Source organism: Desmodus rotundus, chromosome 3 (genome assembly GCF_022682495.2).
Source record: "Desmodus rotundus isolate HL8 chromosome 3, HLdesRot8A.1, whole genome shotgun sequence".
NCBI lineage: Eukaryota > Metazoa > Chordata > Mammalia > Chiroptera > Phyllostomidae > Desmodus > Desmodus rotundus.
Genome location: NC_071389.1, coordinates 17,080,692 through 17,095,655, shown reverse-complemented (window position 1 = coordinate 17,095,655; position 14,964 = coordinate 17,080,692). Strand labels below are relative to the sequence as shown.

At 39.9% G+C, this 14,964-nt stretch overlaps 1 protein-coding gene across 1 annotated transcript in view; it reads right to left on the bottom strand.

Moving 5' to 3' along the window:
- Positions 1-5,382: 5,382 nt before the first annotated feature.
- STX12 (syntaxin 12) overlaps positions 5,383-14,964 on the bottom strand; it is a 34,593-nt gene continuing 25,011 nt past the window's right edge. Inside the window, exons 5-9 of the mRNA XM_024554443.4 lie at positions 14,420-14,463; positions 12,961-13,066; positions 9,847-9,919; positions 8,457-8,539; positions 5,383-6,900 (exon numbers count right to left, since the gene is read on the bottom strand). Of these exons, the coding sequence (XP_024410211.1) occupies positions 6,805-6,900; positions 8,457-8,539; positions 9,847-9,919; positions 12,961-13,066; positions 14,420-14,463 (402 nt within the window). The 3' untranslated portion in view covers positions 5,383-6,804. The remainder of the gene's footprint in view (positions 6,901-8,456; positions 8,540-9,846; positions 9,920-12,960; positions 13,067-14,419; positions 14,464-14,964) is intronic.

Here is a 14,964-nt window from a genome sequence, read left to right as displayed (position 1 = left end):
GAGGAGCTAGAGCGCAGAGCTCAGAGACTGCAGTGATCACTCATTCTGTTTCTCTTCTGGCACTTCTCTGCAGAGCTGCATGCTCACTCCCCCTTCCTAATCCAAATCTGGGCCTCCTGAGCTTCCGTAAATTATATGGAAATCTGCTTTGGGGGTGTGAGATATTTTGCCGTGTATAATGCGATCCCGTGTATAATGTGCACCCACGTTTTTGGCCCAAACTTTCAGGAAAAAAACTTTTGTTTTAAGTTCAATGTGTTTATATTTAGATACTTGTTTTTTGTATTATAAAGGAGTTTTAGCATTTATTTTGAACATATTTTATGTTAACTAATTACAAAACACAAGAACAGATACAGATATTTCAGGTACTATCCATGTATAATATGCTTCCTTATTTTTCCCTCAAAAATTTGGGCAAAAAAGTGCACATTATACACTGCAAAATAGTCTGTTGATGAAATAAAGTCTGGACAAGCTGGAGCCAGGAACAACTTGACCAGAAGACAAGCATCCAAATCTTCAATAGTAATTAAGCTGTGGTCCCTTTGGGTTTTTAAATTTCGGTTACAGTGACTAAATCGTGAAAGGAAACACGATTCAGGCCTGCCCTGGCTCAACAGCTAGTTGAGACTATCAGCAGGGCCTCTGGTTATAATGGCTTTGTCTGTTGGGTGCTTACTTCTTTGGGCAAGTATGCATTTTATATGGATCATCTCATTTAATCTTCACAACACTCTTAAGATAGGTGTTATGATCACTGAGTGGAGGTTCAGAGATTGAATTGCCCAGCCTCACCCTAGAACAAGGGGTTAGTGGGATTCAAACCTAAATCTATATGATGCCAAAGGCCATGCTCTTTAATCACAACTGTCCTGCACAATTAGATGTTGATACAATCATATTTATTATCACGTACTGATGCCCAGTTTTCAACTGTCCTGCACAATTAGATGTTGATACAATCATATTTATTATCATGTACTGATGCCCAGTTTTCACTTTTGTAGAAAGCATGGATTATCTGACCTGCTTTTTTTTTTTTTAAGATTTTATTTATTTATTTTTAGAGAGGGGAAGGGAGGGAGAGAAACATCAATATGTGATTGCTTCTCACATCCCACCCCCCGCCCCACTGGGGACCTGGCCCACAACCCAGCATGTGCCCTGACTGGGAATCGAACTAGCAACCCTTCAGTTTGCAGGCCGGCACTCAATCCACTGAGCCACACCAGCCAGGGCTGTTTGTTAGTTTTTAAAGGAATTAACTGAAAACTGTTCACCAAGTCACTGCACATGATCAGGAGTTACTTCTTTTCTTGATTCCCTGCTACTGGCCCTCTAGATTTTAAACTGAACATCAATCTGTTCAAAAGATTTTGCCCTTAATGACATCTCCAGGGATCAAGATTTAATTGCAACATAGTAACTTGGATTTTAAAATTATCAACTCTCAGGCAGGTAGGAGAACCACCTTTTCCTCTGGCCTTCAAAAGCACAATAAACTCATCCAGCAAGGATATTAACTGATCAGATGACTTATCAAATGACTTGTTAATATCCTCCTTTCCAGTCTTGTGATTTCAAAGAAAAGATTAGGCTGATGGGGAAAATACAAATTCTAAACCGGGGTTCAAGTAAACAGACTATGACTCTCCTTTTGAGCACGGGGACATGATTCTCTAAATTGTCTCAAAAGTGTTTTGAGTGTAACAGAAAAGGACAAGTTTCTTTTATTTACAGAGGTTGTGCAGGCCTTGGAGTTTCTATGCCCCTTTTAGGTATGAGGTGCTATTAAAGCCATTTCTAGCTATGAGTGACCTGATAACATCTATGTCAACTTTGCCTTTCAATTCTCAACTTCCTTGGGTGGTCCATTATTTAATCCCTTCTATTGCTGACTATCCAACCTAAGAAACCCAAAGCTGAGTTCTTACCCTTGTAATTCTTTACTCCTTGGTCATGTTTCCTGCTTTCAGCACAGCTGATATTTACACTGGCTTGTGATTTGAGGGCACCTTACACTTACCTAGGCTTTATAAAGCAAAAGGCTCATTGTTTGGGCACCAATGATGTCAGTATAGATGAGCAAACTGGAGGGCATCAGTCTACAGTGTAAGACTCTAGACCCTTAAGCTTTTGAAATGGAAAGGCTGATTGGCTAGCAGCTTTTGGATTTGGAAGAAAGACAGATTAATTTCTTAGACATTGAGACTTCCTTAGAATAGAATCTAAGACATTAGGACCATATTGATATCAAAAAACTTTCTCTTTTCTTAAATTTTATTTATTTTTAGGGAGAGCCAAAGGGTGGGGAAGGTGGAGGGACACATTGATGTGAGAAACATCAATTGGTTGCCTCCCCTACGTACCCCAGCAGGGGACTGAACGCCCAACCAAATGTGCCACACCCTGATGGGTCAGGGCCAGAAAAACTTTCTGGAACACAAAGTGATCAAAGGAAGACGCAAAAAACAACTGTGTGTATATATGGTACGAGCAGGAGGCTTCATTTATCTTGGGGTTTAATGAAAAGTTCACAAGGTACTGACAAAAAGATGTTCATGAAAAATTGGGTAGAAGCTGCCACCACTCCAGATTTTTAGAGAAAGCTTCACGGAAGAGGTGGTGAGTAGGGTAGTTTGTATCAATGATGCACAGAGACAGTGTCTAGTGTTGAAAGGTGTGGTTTTGAAGTCTGAGTGCTTGAGATCAAGTCCTGGCTCCATCATTCCTAAACTGTGTGCCTATGGGCAGGTTACTTACCATGCCTCATTTTCCTAATCCATAAAAAGGGGACAAGAAAAATGTCTCTCTGAAATGATTTTGTGGGTATGAAATATTACATACAAAACAAAAAACATCTGCCCTGGCTGGTGTAGCTCAATGGATTGAGCATGAACCTAGAGACCAAAGGGTCACCGGTTCGATTTCCAGTCAGGGCACGTGCCTGGGTTGCAGGCCAGGTCCCTGGTGGAGGGTGCGTGAGAGGCAAACATACATTGATGTTTTTCTCCCTCTCTCCTTCCCTTCCCTTCTCTCTAAAATAAATAAATAAAATGTTTTAAAAAATTTAACATTTAGCATAGTAAATTGCTGGTAGCAAGAGCTCAAATATTACCCTACAAATGACCCATTCACATGTAGAGCAATTCCTAAAGCCTTTCAATTCATGTAGGAGACTGCCATTCCTGGCCTCAACTTCTTCAGTTGTAAAGTGATGGGGCAAGTCTAAATGAGCGGCTCAGACGTTAGAGTTGTCATGGAAGAGGAAAATATTTATAGGAATGTTGATTTTTATTGTGCCAACTAAGTAGGTTTAAAAAATAAAGACTGCCGGAGTGCACTTTCCCTTTCCACCAAAGACTGCAGACTGTGCTTTCCAGGCTGAGCTGGAATGCTGGTGTCTTGCCAGAGAGGAGCGGAGCAGAGCAGGAGCAGACTGGGGCGGAGCACAGCAGCCCTTCGTGGAGCAGAGCAGAGCTGGGTGGAAAGGGGCCTGGCCCCAGAGCTGTTCCACAGCGGTACTGTTTTCAGAGCCGTGCCATATTGCAACGTGCTGTTTTGCACTGAATAAAGACTCCTTCTTTACCATATGCTCCCCACCCTCTCAAAAAAAGTAAAAAATAAAAATGAAGACTGCCACCTAATATCACCACCTTTTCATCTTTATAATCTTGAAATATCCTTGTTTTAAAAAGTTGAAAAAGTCATTAGCTCAGCCTCAAAGATAGTACTTTAAAAAGCCTATTAGATCATTTTTCTCATGTCTCTATGGACTGGTAAAAGCTTGGTCCTTAATCATAGTCCAACATTAAAAATTCTATTATTTTAAGTTTATCTTTAAAAATTAAGTGCTACACTGTCAATCAAATTTCATTTTGGATAAGTATTTAAAACGAACTATTCACTCGCCTTAAAAGTAGGATCAGAGGCTGGGGATCAAAACCCTTTCAAACTATTTCCTGGTGAAATGGAGATTTTGAAGTAGTTGTGTTTCATAGCACTGGAAGGCAATACTGAAAAAAATCTTTGAAACCTAGAGATACTAGGAAACAGGACAGACTGAGAACTGAACTGGGTTCTGGTCCACAATTAGTGACCAGAAGCAAAAGCTTCATTCCCATGACTGAGGAGAGCCTCTGAACAGAAGAAAAACAAAACTGAATGGAGAAGGCTCAGCGCGTTTTACTTTGCACTGACTGAATGATAATTTCATTTGGATATTTTTGCCCAATGGTAAAGCAGCGTATCACCACCCCTTAGCAAAACAAGACAAACCTATCCTGGAAGCACCAGTCTAGCAGCTAACAAGTTCTTTTTCTGGAACATTCCAAGAGGAAGTAGCCAGCCTGGCATTTCTACTTTACCATATATAGTAAATTTACTACAGTTTTAATTGACTTAAAGAGGGAATGCTAGATCTGTCCAGTACTTCTAGAACATTCCATAAAGGAAAGAGAAAAGAGAAAAAGGAAAGGAATACAGAAGCAAACAGAATTTGCATGTTTGGACCAAACCCCTGTGGTCCTTATAATCAGAGAATTTCACAACTACAAGAGAGCTGTTGATAAAACTTGGGGCCTACGGGTTAGATGACTTTTCCGAATACCTATAGCAAGTTAACGGCAGAGCTAAGATTCTCTAGGCCTTCAGTACCCAAGTCTAGTTTTTGACCTCCACTCCAATGGTTCTTAACCATGGCTATACATGAGAATTAGCTGGACCTTTTAAAAGCCCCTATGCCTAGGCTATATTCCAAATTAACTAAAGTAGAATCTTTTCGCAGGGGCACCCAGGTATCAGTAATTTTCTAGTGTTTCATGTGAAGCCATGGTCAACCATTGTCCTGGATCATGGTGCCCACAACGATGGAAAAAACACAGATAAGGATTCTATGAATAGGTTTTTAGGACCATCTGGCCTCTTTGCAACTGCCACAAATTCCAGGCCATTCAAATTCTAGGCCAAGGTCATATTTGCTACGTATGGTCACCATTACCACCACTACTGGCTTACATAGTATTTTAGAACAGAACTATAGTGGCTTCATTTCACCCAAACTCAAATAGTTTTTCACAATCAAAGACTTTTTATTGCCTGGAATGTTACAAATGATATCTCCAAGTCCAGCTATAATTTGGAGCTGAAGGGGCATTGATCATAGAACCAAGAAATCGGCTCTGAAGTTGCTGCCTGGGCCACTGTGATATCCCAGCAGCTCTCCGCCTGTTTTTCAAGGAAGGGACCGCAGCAGCACCTATTCCACCCCCAAACCCATCCTCCCCTGATCTCGTCTTCTTGCAGGTCTCAATTTTTCTAAAGGACAACACATTACCTAATAACTACCACATTAGGAAGTTAACTCATAAAAACTTACTATGAAAGTTTTTAAAATGTTTATTTGTATCAAGTGGGTAGAATGGTGCAAGAGTGCAAAAAAACCTTATGCATTTGGGCCCTTGTTTCCCTACTGTTCACATTGGTTTAGTAAAAGAAGGTTAAGGAACATTAAAGGGAATGGAAGAAATTAATATAAATATATCCAGCGTAGTCAAATCCTCTAATTCACTTAAGGACAAACTGAAATTGTTGGCCCAATTCACATTTATGTGAGAGCTTAAAGAAATCACATTCCCTTTAACTGTTCTAGATAGACCTGTGAAAAAGGGAAGTGAACAAATATTTATATTACAACGATCTTTTATTGAAACATTTTTTTGTCTAAAACTATGAGATTAATTCCTTGTTCATAAATTAAGTCTAACATCACTATTTCAAACCAGTATTATTTACAAAAGTGAACCTTTTCTTTGCCTTATCTCCAGGTTCACAGCACTAAATTTTAAACCAACTTCAGTTTAGCTTTTAAAATCTTCCTGCCATCAAATGCCCAGCAACCCTTATAGGGCAGGGCGGTGTTTGGACCGCAACATTCATCATTCACCAGAAATGCAGAACCACAACTGAACGACACCACCAAAAGGATTAAATCATTCTAAACAACTCCTATTGGCTTTCCAAAAGCATGCTTTGTCTAATTATCCCTTTCTATACAGGCAGGTGGGAGAGGGACACCTTGGAGTATAGTAATGTTAATTAAATTAGTCTCTTCGGAAAGTGAACGTGATGGTTTAGTGTGTGCATAGGTGAGCTGCTGTGGATGAGGCCAGCAGGTAATAAAGCAAACTTTAAACCCAGACTAATGTGCACCTCAACACCTGGTAAGCTCAACTAGATACTTCTCATTTAATCTGGACCACATGTGCAATTTTTAACTTTCTAGTTAAATACACTGCCAAAATCCTTCAAAGCAGATAGAGAATAGGCTTCTTAAAAATTCAACTTAAAATGTTAAATAATAAAAATTGCTGGCTTATTTTACTTTTCTGACAAATTCCAATATGCTGGGTGCCAGAAAGTAATTATATCTCAGTTGCTAGTAAAAAGGTAAATATTGTATACACATAAAAAAGACAATTTACAAGACTGTAGTGTCACCTGTTAAAACAAGAATATCTAGAATGAAATTTTCAGTAAACATTTGGGATAAAGAGCAATCAGAATAGAAGAGAAAGCAAAATACAAATTAATTCCTAATTTGAGAAATCAATACAATGTATACATAAATGGATAAATACTGCCTCTAGAGGTCACTAATTCCAAGGACTGGTTAGTAGTTTCTAACTAAATAATTACAGGTCGCTCTGATACATGCTCTCTTCTTGTGATCAGTTTGTTCTGGCAGACTCCAGCAAGCACTTGCCCTTGAAAACAGTTCCGTGGGAGAAAGCGCCGAGGCAATCACTTTCCATAAACTAGCCACATGATAAGTGCGAAGAAAGCAGCGATCACCGACAGGACAAGCACCAGGATACAGATCTTCTTGCGAGATTTTTTCTGAGAAGAGAAATGTGTGCAGAAGATACTCATGAAACAAGTTAAAATGTTTTATTCCAAGAGTGCCTCATAAATCTGCCTCCTGGTAATTCAAAATTAACTCTATCCACGAATGAATATGCAGAGACCTGCCCCAAATCTTAACAGTTACCAGAGCTAGGCAGTAGTGCAAGTTTTAATTCCAGGCTCCCAAATACAGTTTAGCTAGGCATTATTTGCAATGAAATAAGTTATTTGTGCATGTGTATATTAATAAAGGTTTTATACCTACTATAAAATTTTATTTTTGCTATAAAAAATACAGACAGGCAGGAAGAAAATAATCACCCACAGATAAAGCTGTTGACATTTTGATTATATTTCTTCCTGATCTTTTACCTATACAAATTGTTATTTCATATAATTGGGATCGTACTGTGTGATGTTTGATGTTTTTCTCACTTAACATTTTAGCATAAAAATTTTGTTATTATAAACCCTTCGTAAACACCTCTTTTAATTCCCATATAACATTGAGTAGATGTAGTTAATTTACTTAATTATTCCTTTGCTGTTGGATACTAAAGTCATCATTCAGTTTTTAAAAGGAAACACTATTATTAAATACAAATTAAAGAATATTCCCAGGTGAAATACAGCTATCCTAGGAGCATGAAAAATGACTGAAATGCTATTTATTTCTAAAAAGCCATGCAACGCCACATTGAGAAATGAGATGAACCTCATTCACAGTATTTGTATACCAATAAAGGCCCAGATGGATCATAAAACCAGTTTCAAATAATATGTAAAAGAATGTCACTTTACAGAAAGTAAAACCATCAACCCCTATTTATTCATAGATAAAAAAAAAAAAAAACCCAAAATGATAAGACCCCTACTTATTCACAGGTAAACAGCCATCAGAGTTGATTCTACATCCACCCTCTATGGCAAAGTCAACAGAAAGGGTCTGCAAAGTCCTACTTTGTATCAATTGTTATCCTAACTGAAACAAAGTTCAACTGTTTAGGATGTAAAATTAGCCTTCAACCAGATTTAGGTATCATGCCAGCTTACAGGGTTAGCTCTGTAGCTAACAGGCTTTTATATAAACTTATTCAAGGTTTGATGTCTTTTTGTAGATCTCTCTGCAAAGGAAAATCCTAAAATTGGAACTAGGACTGCAATTACGTCTTCTTGCCTCCAACTGAAGCCTAAGCAAAGGGCTGCAACTGTTCTCAACGTGTCAGTTCATCCCAGTGATTTTCAACCAGTGTGCTGCAATTTTTAAAACATGCAACACCTGACTATTGAGTCAGGGGCACTGACCTCTGTTCCCTTAGTTTGTCAAATAAAAAAAATGACAACAAACACAAAAACCACCGTCCAGTGTGAATGAATCAAAATTATATTTTTGACAGATCAGCAACAAATATATTTTTTTGGTGTGCCACAAAATTTTAGTAATTAGTTTATGTATGCCAAGAAGTGAAAAAGGCTGAAAATCACTAGTATATTCTGATGGCCCATAAAGTCTGTGGCACAGAGGGACTTTCTCTGGTACCTTCTTTTACCTGATAGTAAGCAGCTCGCTGTAACTGGTCAGTGGCTCTTTCCACATGCACCTCTGAGCTTTCCACGTTGGCTTCTATGCTGTCTGCAAGAAAGGAGGGCAATGGACGTTTTACCAAACCTGGTGTTTCAAGACTGCAAACTGAACAAACTCCTGGAGTTATGGGTCCTGGTTTCACCACCACCATTCCAACTATCCAGCCACGAGATCAAAAGTCACTAACCCCGTAAGAAATAGCCCTATTCTTTGGAAATAAACACTGAAGTGTGGAGGGGGAAGGGTTATGCAGTATGCAACTTACCCACAAATGGTTCAGAAAAAGTTATGTATATACATTTGACAGGAAAAAAAAATTCTAAGGTTTTCGAAATTAAAATTACAGCAGCCGCAGATTAAGAGAAAGAGACAGTTAACCTGTTAATAGCCATGGACCAGCTCTGACAAAAGACCATTCACATTTATGTATACCTGTTGGAATTTTGTATTAATTTCCAGATGGCTATTTCTACAATTATCTAAAAGAAAGAACAGCCAGGTGCCATAGAACCCCAGGAGCCTCTGCTTCTTATTTATATATGAACATTCCAACCTGCTAACCACAGCTAATTCACAGGAGTGGTCACTTCTTACTTGGGGACTGCACTGCACCTCCCCCAGAACTGACCTTGCTTCACCTTCTCCCATCCCCTTTGTCTACAGCTAATGTAATCCTTTCAGAAGGGCTTCCATCTTTCTCCCCACTATCAGATATATAAATGCTGGCAGAACTCAAGGACGACGAACGCGTTGTCTTCCCCACCTAGCCATGCTGCTGGTGCTTTAGACTCCACGCCCCAAGACTGGTTGTCTTTTTTTGCTAGCAGTGGCCTAATAAACCCTTTTCTTTTAAAAAGGCTTTCAGCCATGGAAATTAATTTTTTTGTTTAACACATTATATAAAGAGAAAGAATGAGAGCAAATAAAAAGCAAATGAGGTAGAATGTTAACAAGAGGTAAAAGTCTGGGTAAAGATTATAAAGGACGTCCTTAAAATTTTTTATTAAAAAATTTTTATTTTTGCAACTTTTTATGAACTTGAAATTATTTCCTAATAGAAAGCTTAAAAAAGGACTTACTAATCTCAAAATTGTGAAAATTTCTGGAAATAAAGCTGGGAAGCTCACAGCTATTTCCCTAAACAGCCAAAGACTTACCACGAGGCTCTGGCAACTGAATGGAGCTGAACACCCATTGAGACCTCACTTTAACTTCTACATTTGACAACGTAAGAAAAATGCTAAGAAACTGAACTTACTAATTTTTAAATGGCACTCCTAAGACACATTTTACTGACTCCTCTGCACACAAACACTACTGACTCACCTGGAGTTAAAGGTATTAATAATACATACCAATCAGGTCACCTTGATCGTGGATCATCATAGCTAAATCTTTAAATATCTGATTGACATCCAAAATGTCAGCCTAAGGAATACAGAAAACAACTAACATTAAGCAACATGTTAGAGATTCATCTCCTCTACTTACCTGAAGTTAGTAACATACCTAAAGCTATTACTATAACACAACACATGTGTTTTTAAGGCTTATCAATCATATATAAGTGTTAGCTACTACTATTACTTAATCGGTCCACACGACAACCCAATAAGACATGTATTGTGTCCATTCTATTGAAGAGAAAACCGGGGCTCAGAGAGGTTTAATGACTCATAGACTAAGGTTTCACAGCGAGCAAGTGGCCAGACTGAGAATTAAAAGTTTATGATGTTTTAACGATGTTACTATGCCTCCTTTATATTTAAATTAATCGTCAGTAACTCTATGAAGTAAGTATCTTTGAGTATAATGGGGCTCAGAGAGGTTATGTAACTTGTCTAACCACATAGCTCGTCCATGAGAAAACGAAGCACCACAGCTAGGATTATATCTGTAAGGCCCATGCTCTTTTTTTTTTTTTTTTTTAAACTTTAAAGACATTTGCCATACTTGGGCCAGTCTGCTAGTTGCTGTGGATACAAAAGGGCCTACTAGCTAACTGGGAATTGAGGGGATTAGCACACAACAACATAAATAAGAAGGGCTTCGTATGGGAAATGACTAATAAATGGTATATAGAACGCTGTGTGGAGCAGACTTTGCAGAAGAGGTAGGACTTGAGTTGTGCCTTATAGCTAAAGAGAAGCCATAGAAACAGAAAGGTAACTGGGTCCTTAGAGCAAATACACCCAGCTTCACTATAACATAGATATGATATACATTTGGTCTTCATCCTGTTCCCTTTACAGAGCTCCTAAAACCTTTGGAATTCCCTAATTGATCAAAGAGAAAGGTGTCTTCTGTTATTTATTCATAACAAGCCCCATTCGACCACACCCGAGTTTATTCTAAAGACTTGACTTTTGAGGACCTGACAGGGGTAGCTCAGTGGCCTGGGCATCACCCAGCAAACCAAAAGGTCGTGGTTCAATTCCTGATCAGGACACATGCCTGGGTTGTGGGCCTGGTCCCTAGTTGGAGGGCGTGTGAGAGGCAACTAATCAATATTTCTCTCACCCATTAATCTTTCTCTCCCTCTTTCTCCTTCTCTTTCCCTCTCTCTAAAATAAATAAATAAAATCTTTAAAAAAAAGAAAGAAAAAAAGACTTGACTTCTGGTAGCCCCTAAGGATGGGGAGCTGCCAGGGGAACCAACCTTGTGATCAGGTGGTTGGAACGTTCAGCCCCAGTATGGGGAGGGGAGGGGCACTGGAGGTTGAATCAATCTCCAGTGGCCAATAATTTAGTCAACCAAGCCCACGAAATGAAGCCTCCATAAAAACCCTGCATGTCGATCCGGCTCCGAGAGTTCCGGGCTGCTGAATACATGGAGGTCCTGGGAGAGCGGCACACCTGGAGAGGGCATGGAAGCTCTGCGTCCCTTCCCGCACACTGTCCTGGTGTCTCTTCCATTTGTCTATTCCTGAGTTGCATCCTTCTATGACAAACCAGTAATCTAGCAAGGAAGTTGTTTTCCTCAGTTCTGTGCGCCACTCTAATAAATTAATCAAAACCAAGGAGGGGGTTTTGGGAGCCTCCAAGTTAGAGCCTGTCCATCAGAAGCACAGGTGACAATTCGGACTTCCCACTGGCATGTGAAGTGTGGGGATGAACTCAACCTGCGGGAGCTGGTGCTAATTCCTGGTAGATAGTGTCAGAATTGAGTTAAACTGTAGAATAACCAGCTGGCGTGGCAAAATTGCTTGATGTGGAAAAAACCCCACACCTTCGGTGGCCAGAGGTGGCAGAAGTGTAGTGTGAGAGTGCAGGAGACACACAGTAGTGTGTTGTTCTTCCACTAGAACAGGGTTGGCATATAGGAATAACTGAACGTGAAAACTGAGCCTGGTTAAGGAATTTGGAATTAATTCCGTTAAATGTGAAGTGCCCCTCACATCCCTGACACCCACTAAGTTACAGTGCTTACCTTAGCTCGTTATGTCTCACTCCCTACTGTAACATTATTTCTGATGTTAGAGAGCCAAGTCGATGATTATTAGCAGTAGGTGAAAAAAAGAAAGATACGGTATCTTTGAAGGAAATTAAATAATCAAACTTGAGGATGAACTGTCTCATTTAAGACCAGATACTGATGGGATCCAGGGCAGTGGGTCCCAACCTGCCTGCATATTATCATCTGGAAAATTAAAAAAAAACCCATTCCCAGGGTCGCTTGTGATTTGCCCATTTTTAACCTACAAAAGACAGGAGGTTCACATAACCCAAACTGATAATTGGTGTGTAGGGGATGAGAGCTAAGGCATTAAAAAAATTGTCCAAGTGATTCTAATGTGCTGTCAGGGTTCAGAATTATTGCCCCAGGTGAAGGTCAAGGAGGAGCTCAAAGGTTCTCCTCTCTACGACCTTCCTTTCCCTATTGCCCCTTCAGGGATGGCAGTCTTTGGTGTAAGGATGTTTTACTGGTCACTGCGCAAAATTAAAGTTGGAAACTCGGGTAAGAAAGGCCCTGATATCTCTCTTTCAACCCCCACATTAAAACTGTTCCAATTTCTCTGACCACTGAAGTGATATCCACAATTTAGGATTAGCAAAACTTTGGTTTGCAAAAATGGAGCAAACCTTTTGGCTTACCTTTATTCTGAGCTACTCAGACTAAGCAAAGGGGCTCCCTGTCGAGCCCTACCTCACCTAAGGACTGGCATTGAGGTTTGAGGGTAAAGTCTTAATGAGCAAGACAGTATCTGTTTGCCTTGCTCTGTTCTCCATGCATATTCTCATAGACACCATAGAAGACATGGTGATTGAGAAAAGGAACTGGGTATTCTTGGGAACCGTGGCAAATTATCATTATAAGAGTAGTTCAAATTCACCACTGATTACACTGAAACGTAATATCCAAATCACACAGTGACTCATTTCATGTTTTCTCATAATCACTGAGAGAAAATCCAAGTGGATTATACAGTGCAGCTACATCGAGTCAAACGAAAAACATGACCTCTCACCTCCAGCTGCCGAATCGCTGTTTCCCTCTCTTTAATAAGTTCCAGATCCTGTTCGGTGATGGCCACTTCATCCTCCTGGCTCTGCATCTGGTTCCATTCCTCGTGGCTACAGGGAGACAAGCACTCTAGTTGATTCCTCCTCTCAAAGGTGTGCAGGAGACACCTCCAACATCCCTACTGCCAAAAGAGCCTACGGAAGGACCAATCCTCCGGTATCAATCAACCCAAGTCCCTCAGGGCTGCATTCTTCATATCCAGAGGCAAAGGGCTGATAACACCAAGAAAACAAAGTCCCAGCTTTCACGGGCAACACTGAGATGAGGCAGAATTATGAGGGATGGGACTCCTTGCTGTTTCCATCTGGGGGTACACTGTGCAATCTTGCTAGGGCTTGCCAGACAAAGAAAGTAGGCAAAGATCCGAAGTCAGTGAAGCATGTACTGGCCCATTCTCTTCCCGGGCACTCTCAAAGTGCTAGCTGTGTGGCTATCTTGGGTACTAAACGGAAGGAGAAGAGCAGGCTAAATGACCCGGCAGTCCAACAGAAAGACATCTCCTGGTTTCCAGAAATCTTAAGATTATGCTTTGGGTTAAATACCTCTTAAGAGAAAACCAAAGTAAAAAGTTAGTGAAATGTTATGACTCCTTGGGTACCCTGTTTAGGAGACAGGCATGAGACATATCATGCTAGACGTGAAACACTCTGAAAATCCAGTATTAAGCATTTTTTCCAACAGTGTGCATAAATCATATGTCATCTTGACATTATTTAAAAAATTTCCTTCATGTGCTGGAGATAGAAAGCTGAATCATACAGCACCCCTTTGAGGTGCATAACAGATTCTGTGACTTTAAGCAAAACAACACATATAGGCTAATTGATATAAACAAGATTTAGGTTCCTACGGCATCTATCTAGTCAGGGTTATAAGGAAATGACATTGAACAAAATGGTGTTATTTGAGGACCTACTATAGTTGATACAGTTTGAAGAAGTTAAGAATGGAGACATTTTTCAGATACAAACTGCCTTCTCTTTTAATAGTCCTAGAAAAATGAGTTGCCTCCATTTTAGAGATGAGTAAACAAAGACCCAATAACCTTGAAGAATTAGAGATAAAATGCTTTAGACCTCCTAATCTGTAGATTTGTGGTTTAATACTTATTCCTAATGAGCCAGGCTCTGTCCCCAACACAGGCATCAGGGGATTCCTGGAATTTTTATTTACCTTGAAAGTAATCCTTACATAATTCAAAGACCTTGGAAAAACCCATGGTTTGGATATTTTTGTTTTATTTGGTGGATTATAAATTACCCACACCAGGTCTTCCCTTATTTTTTCCACCTTTTTTTCTCACTGATTTTTAAAATTAAAAAGAATAGAATAGAATAGAATAGAATAGAATAGAACAGAACCCTATCTCAACTAGCCAGCCGGTTGTCTGATAATTCCTTTACCTGTCAAAAGAGACGAGCTGCTCCTCTCTTTGCCTCTCTTCCGCCTAGAAAGCAGAGGGCATTATTGCTGCTGATATCCAGAAACATGTCAGAGACACACAAGACAATAGCTTCTTTTAGCTAGAGTGTAAAGAAGCAACATCCCTTGGCTCCAACCAGATCTATAAAGGAAGGCACAGGGCTCTGGCAATCTGTCTCGACTAAGAAAAGGGTGAGAAAGCAAATCTGCCTTCCAGTTTGGGCCTAGAACAGTAACTACATTAGACAGGATGGAGGGAATATGGGCAAAAGAGAGGATTAAACGTGATAATGGCCCTGGCTGGTGTGGCTCAGTTGGTTGAGTGTTGTCCCACAAACTACAAGTTTCGGGTTCGATTTCCAGTCAGGGCACATGCCTAGGTTGCGGGCCAGGCCCCCGGTGGAAGGGCACATGAGAAGCAACCACACATTGATGTTTCTCTCCCTCTCTTTCTCTCTTCCTTCCCTTCTCTCTAAAAATAAGTAAATAAAATCTTAAAAAAAGAAGAAGATTTTTAAAAATGGAC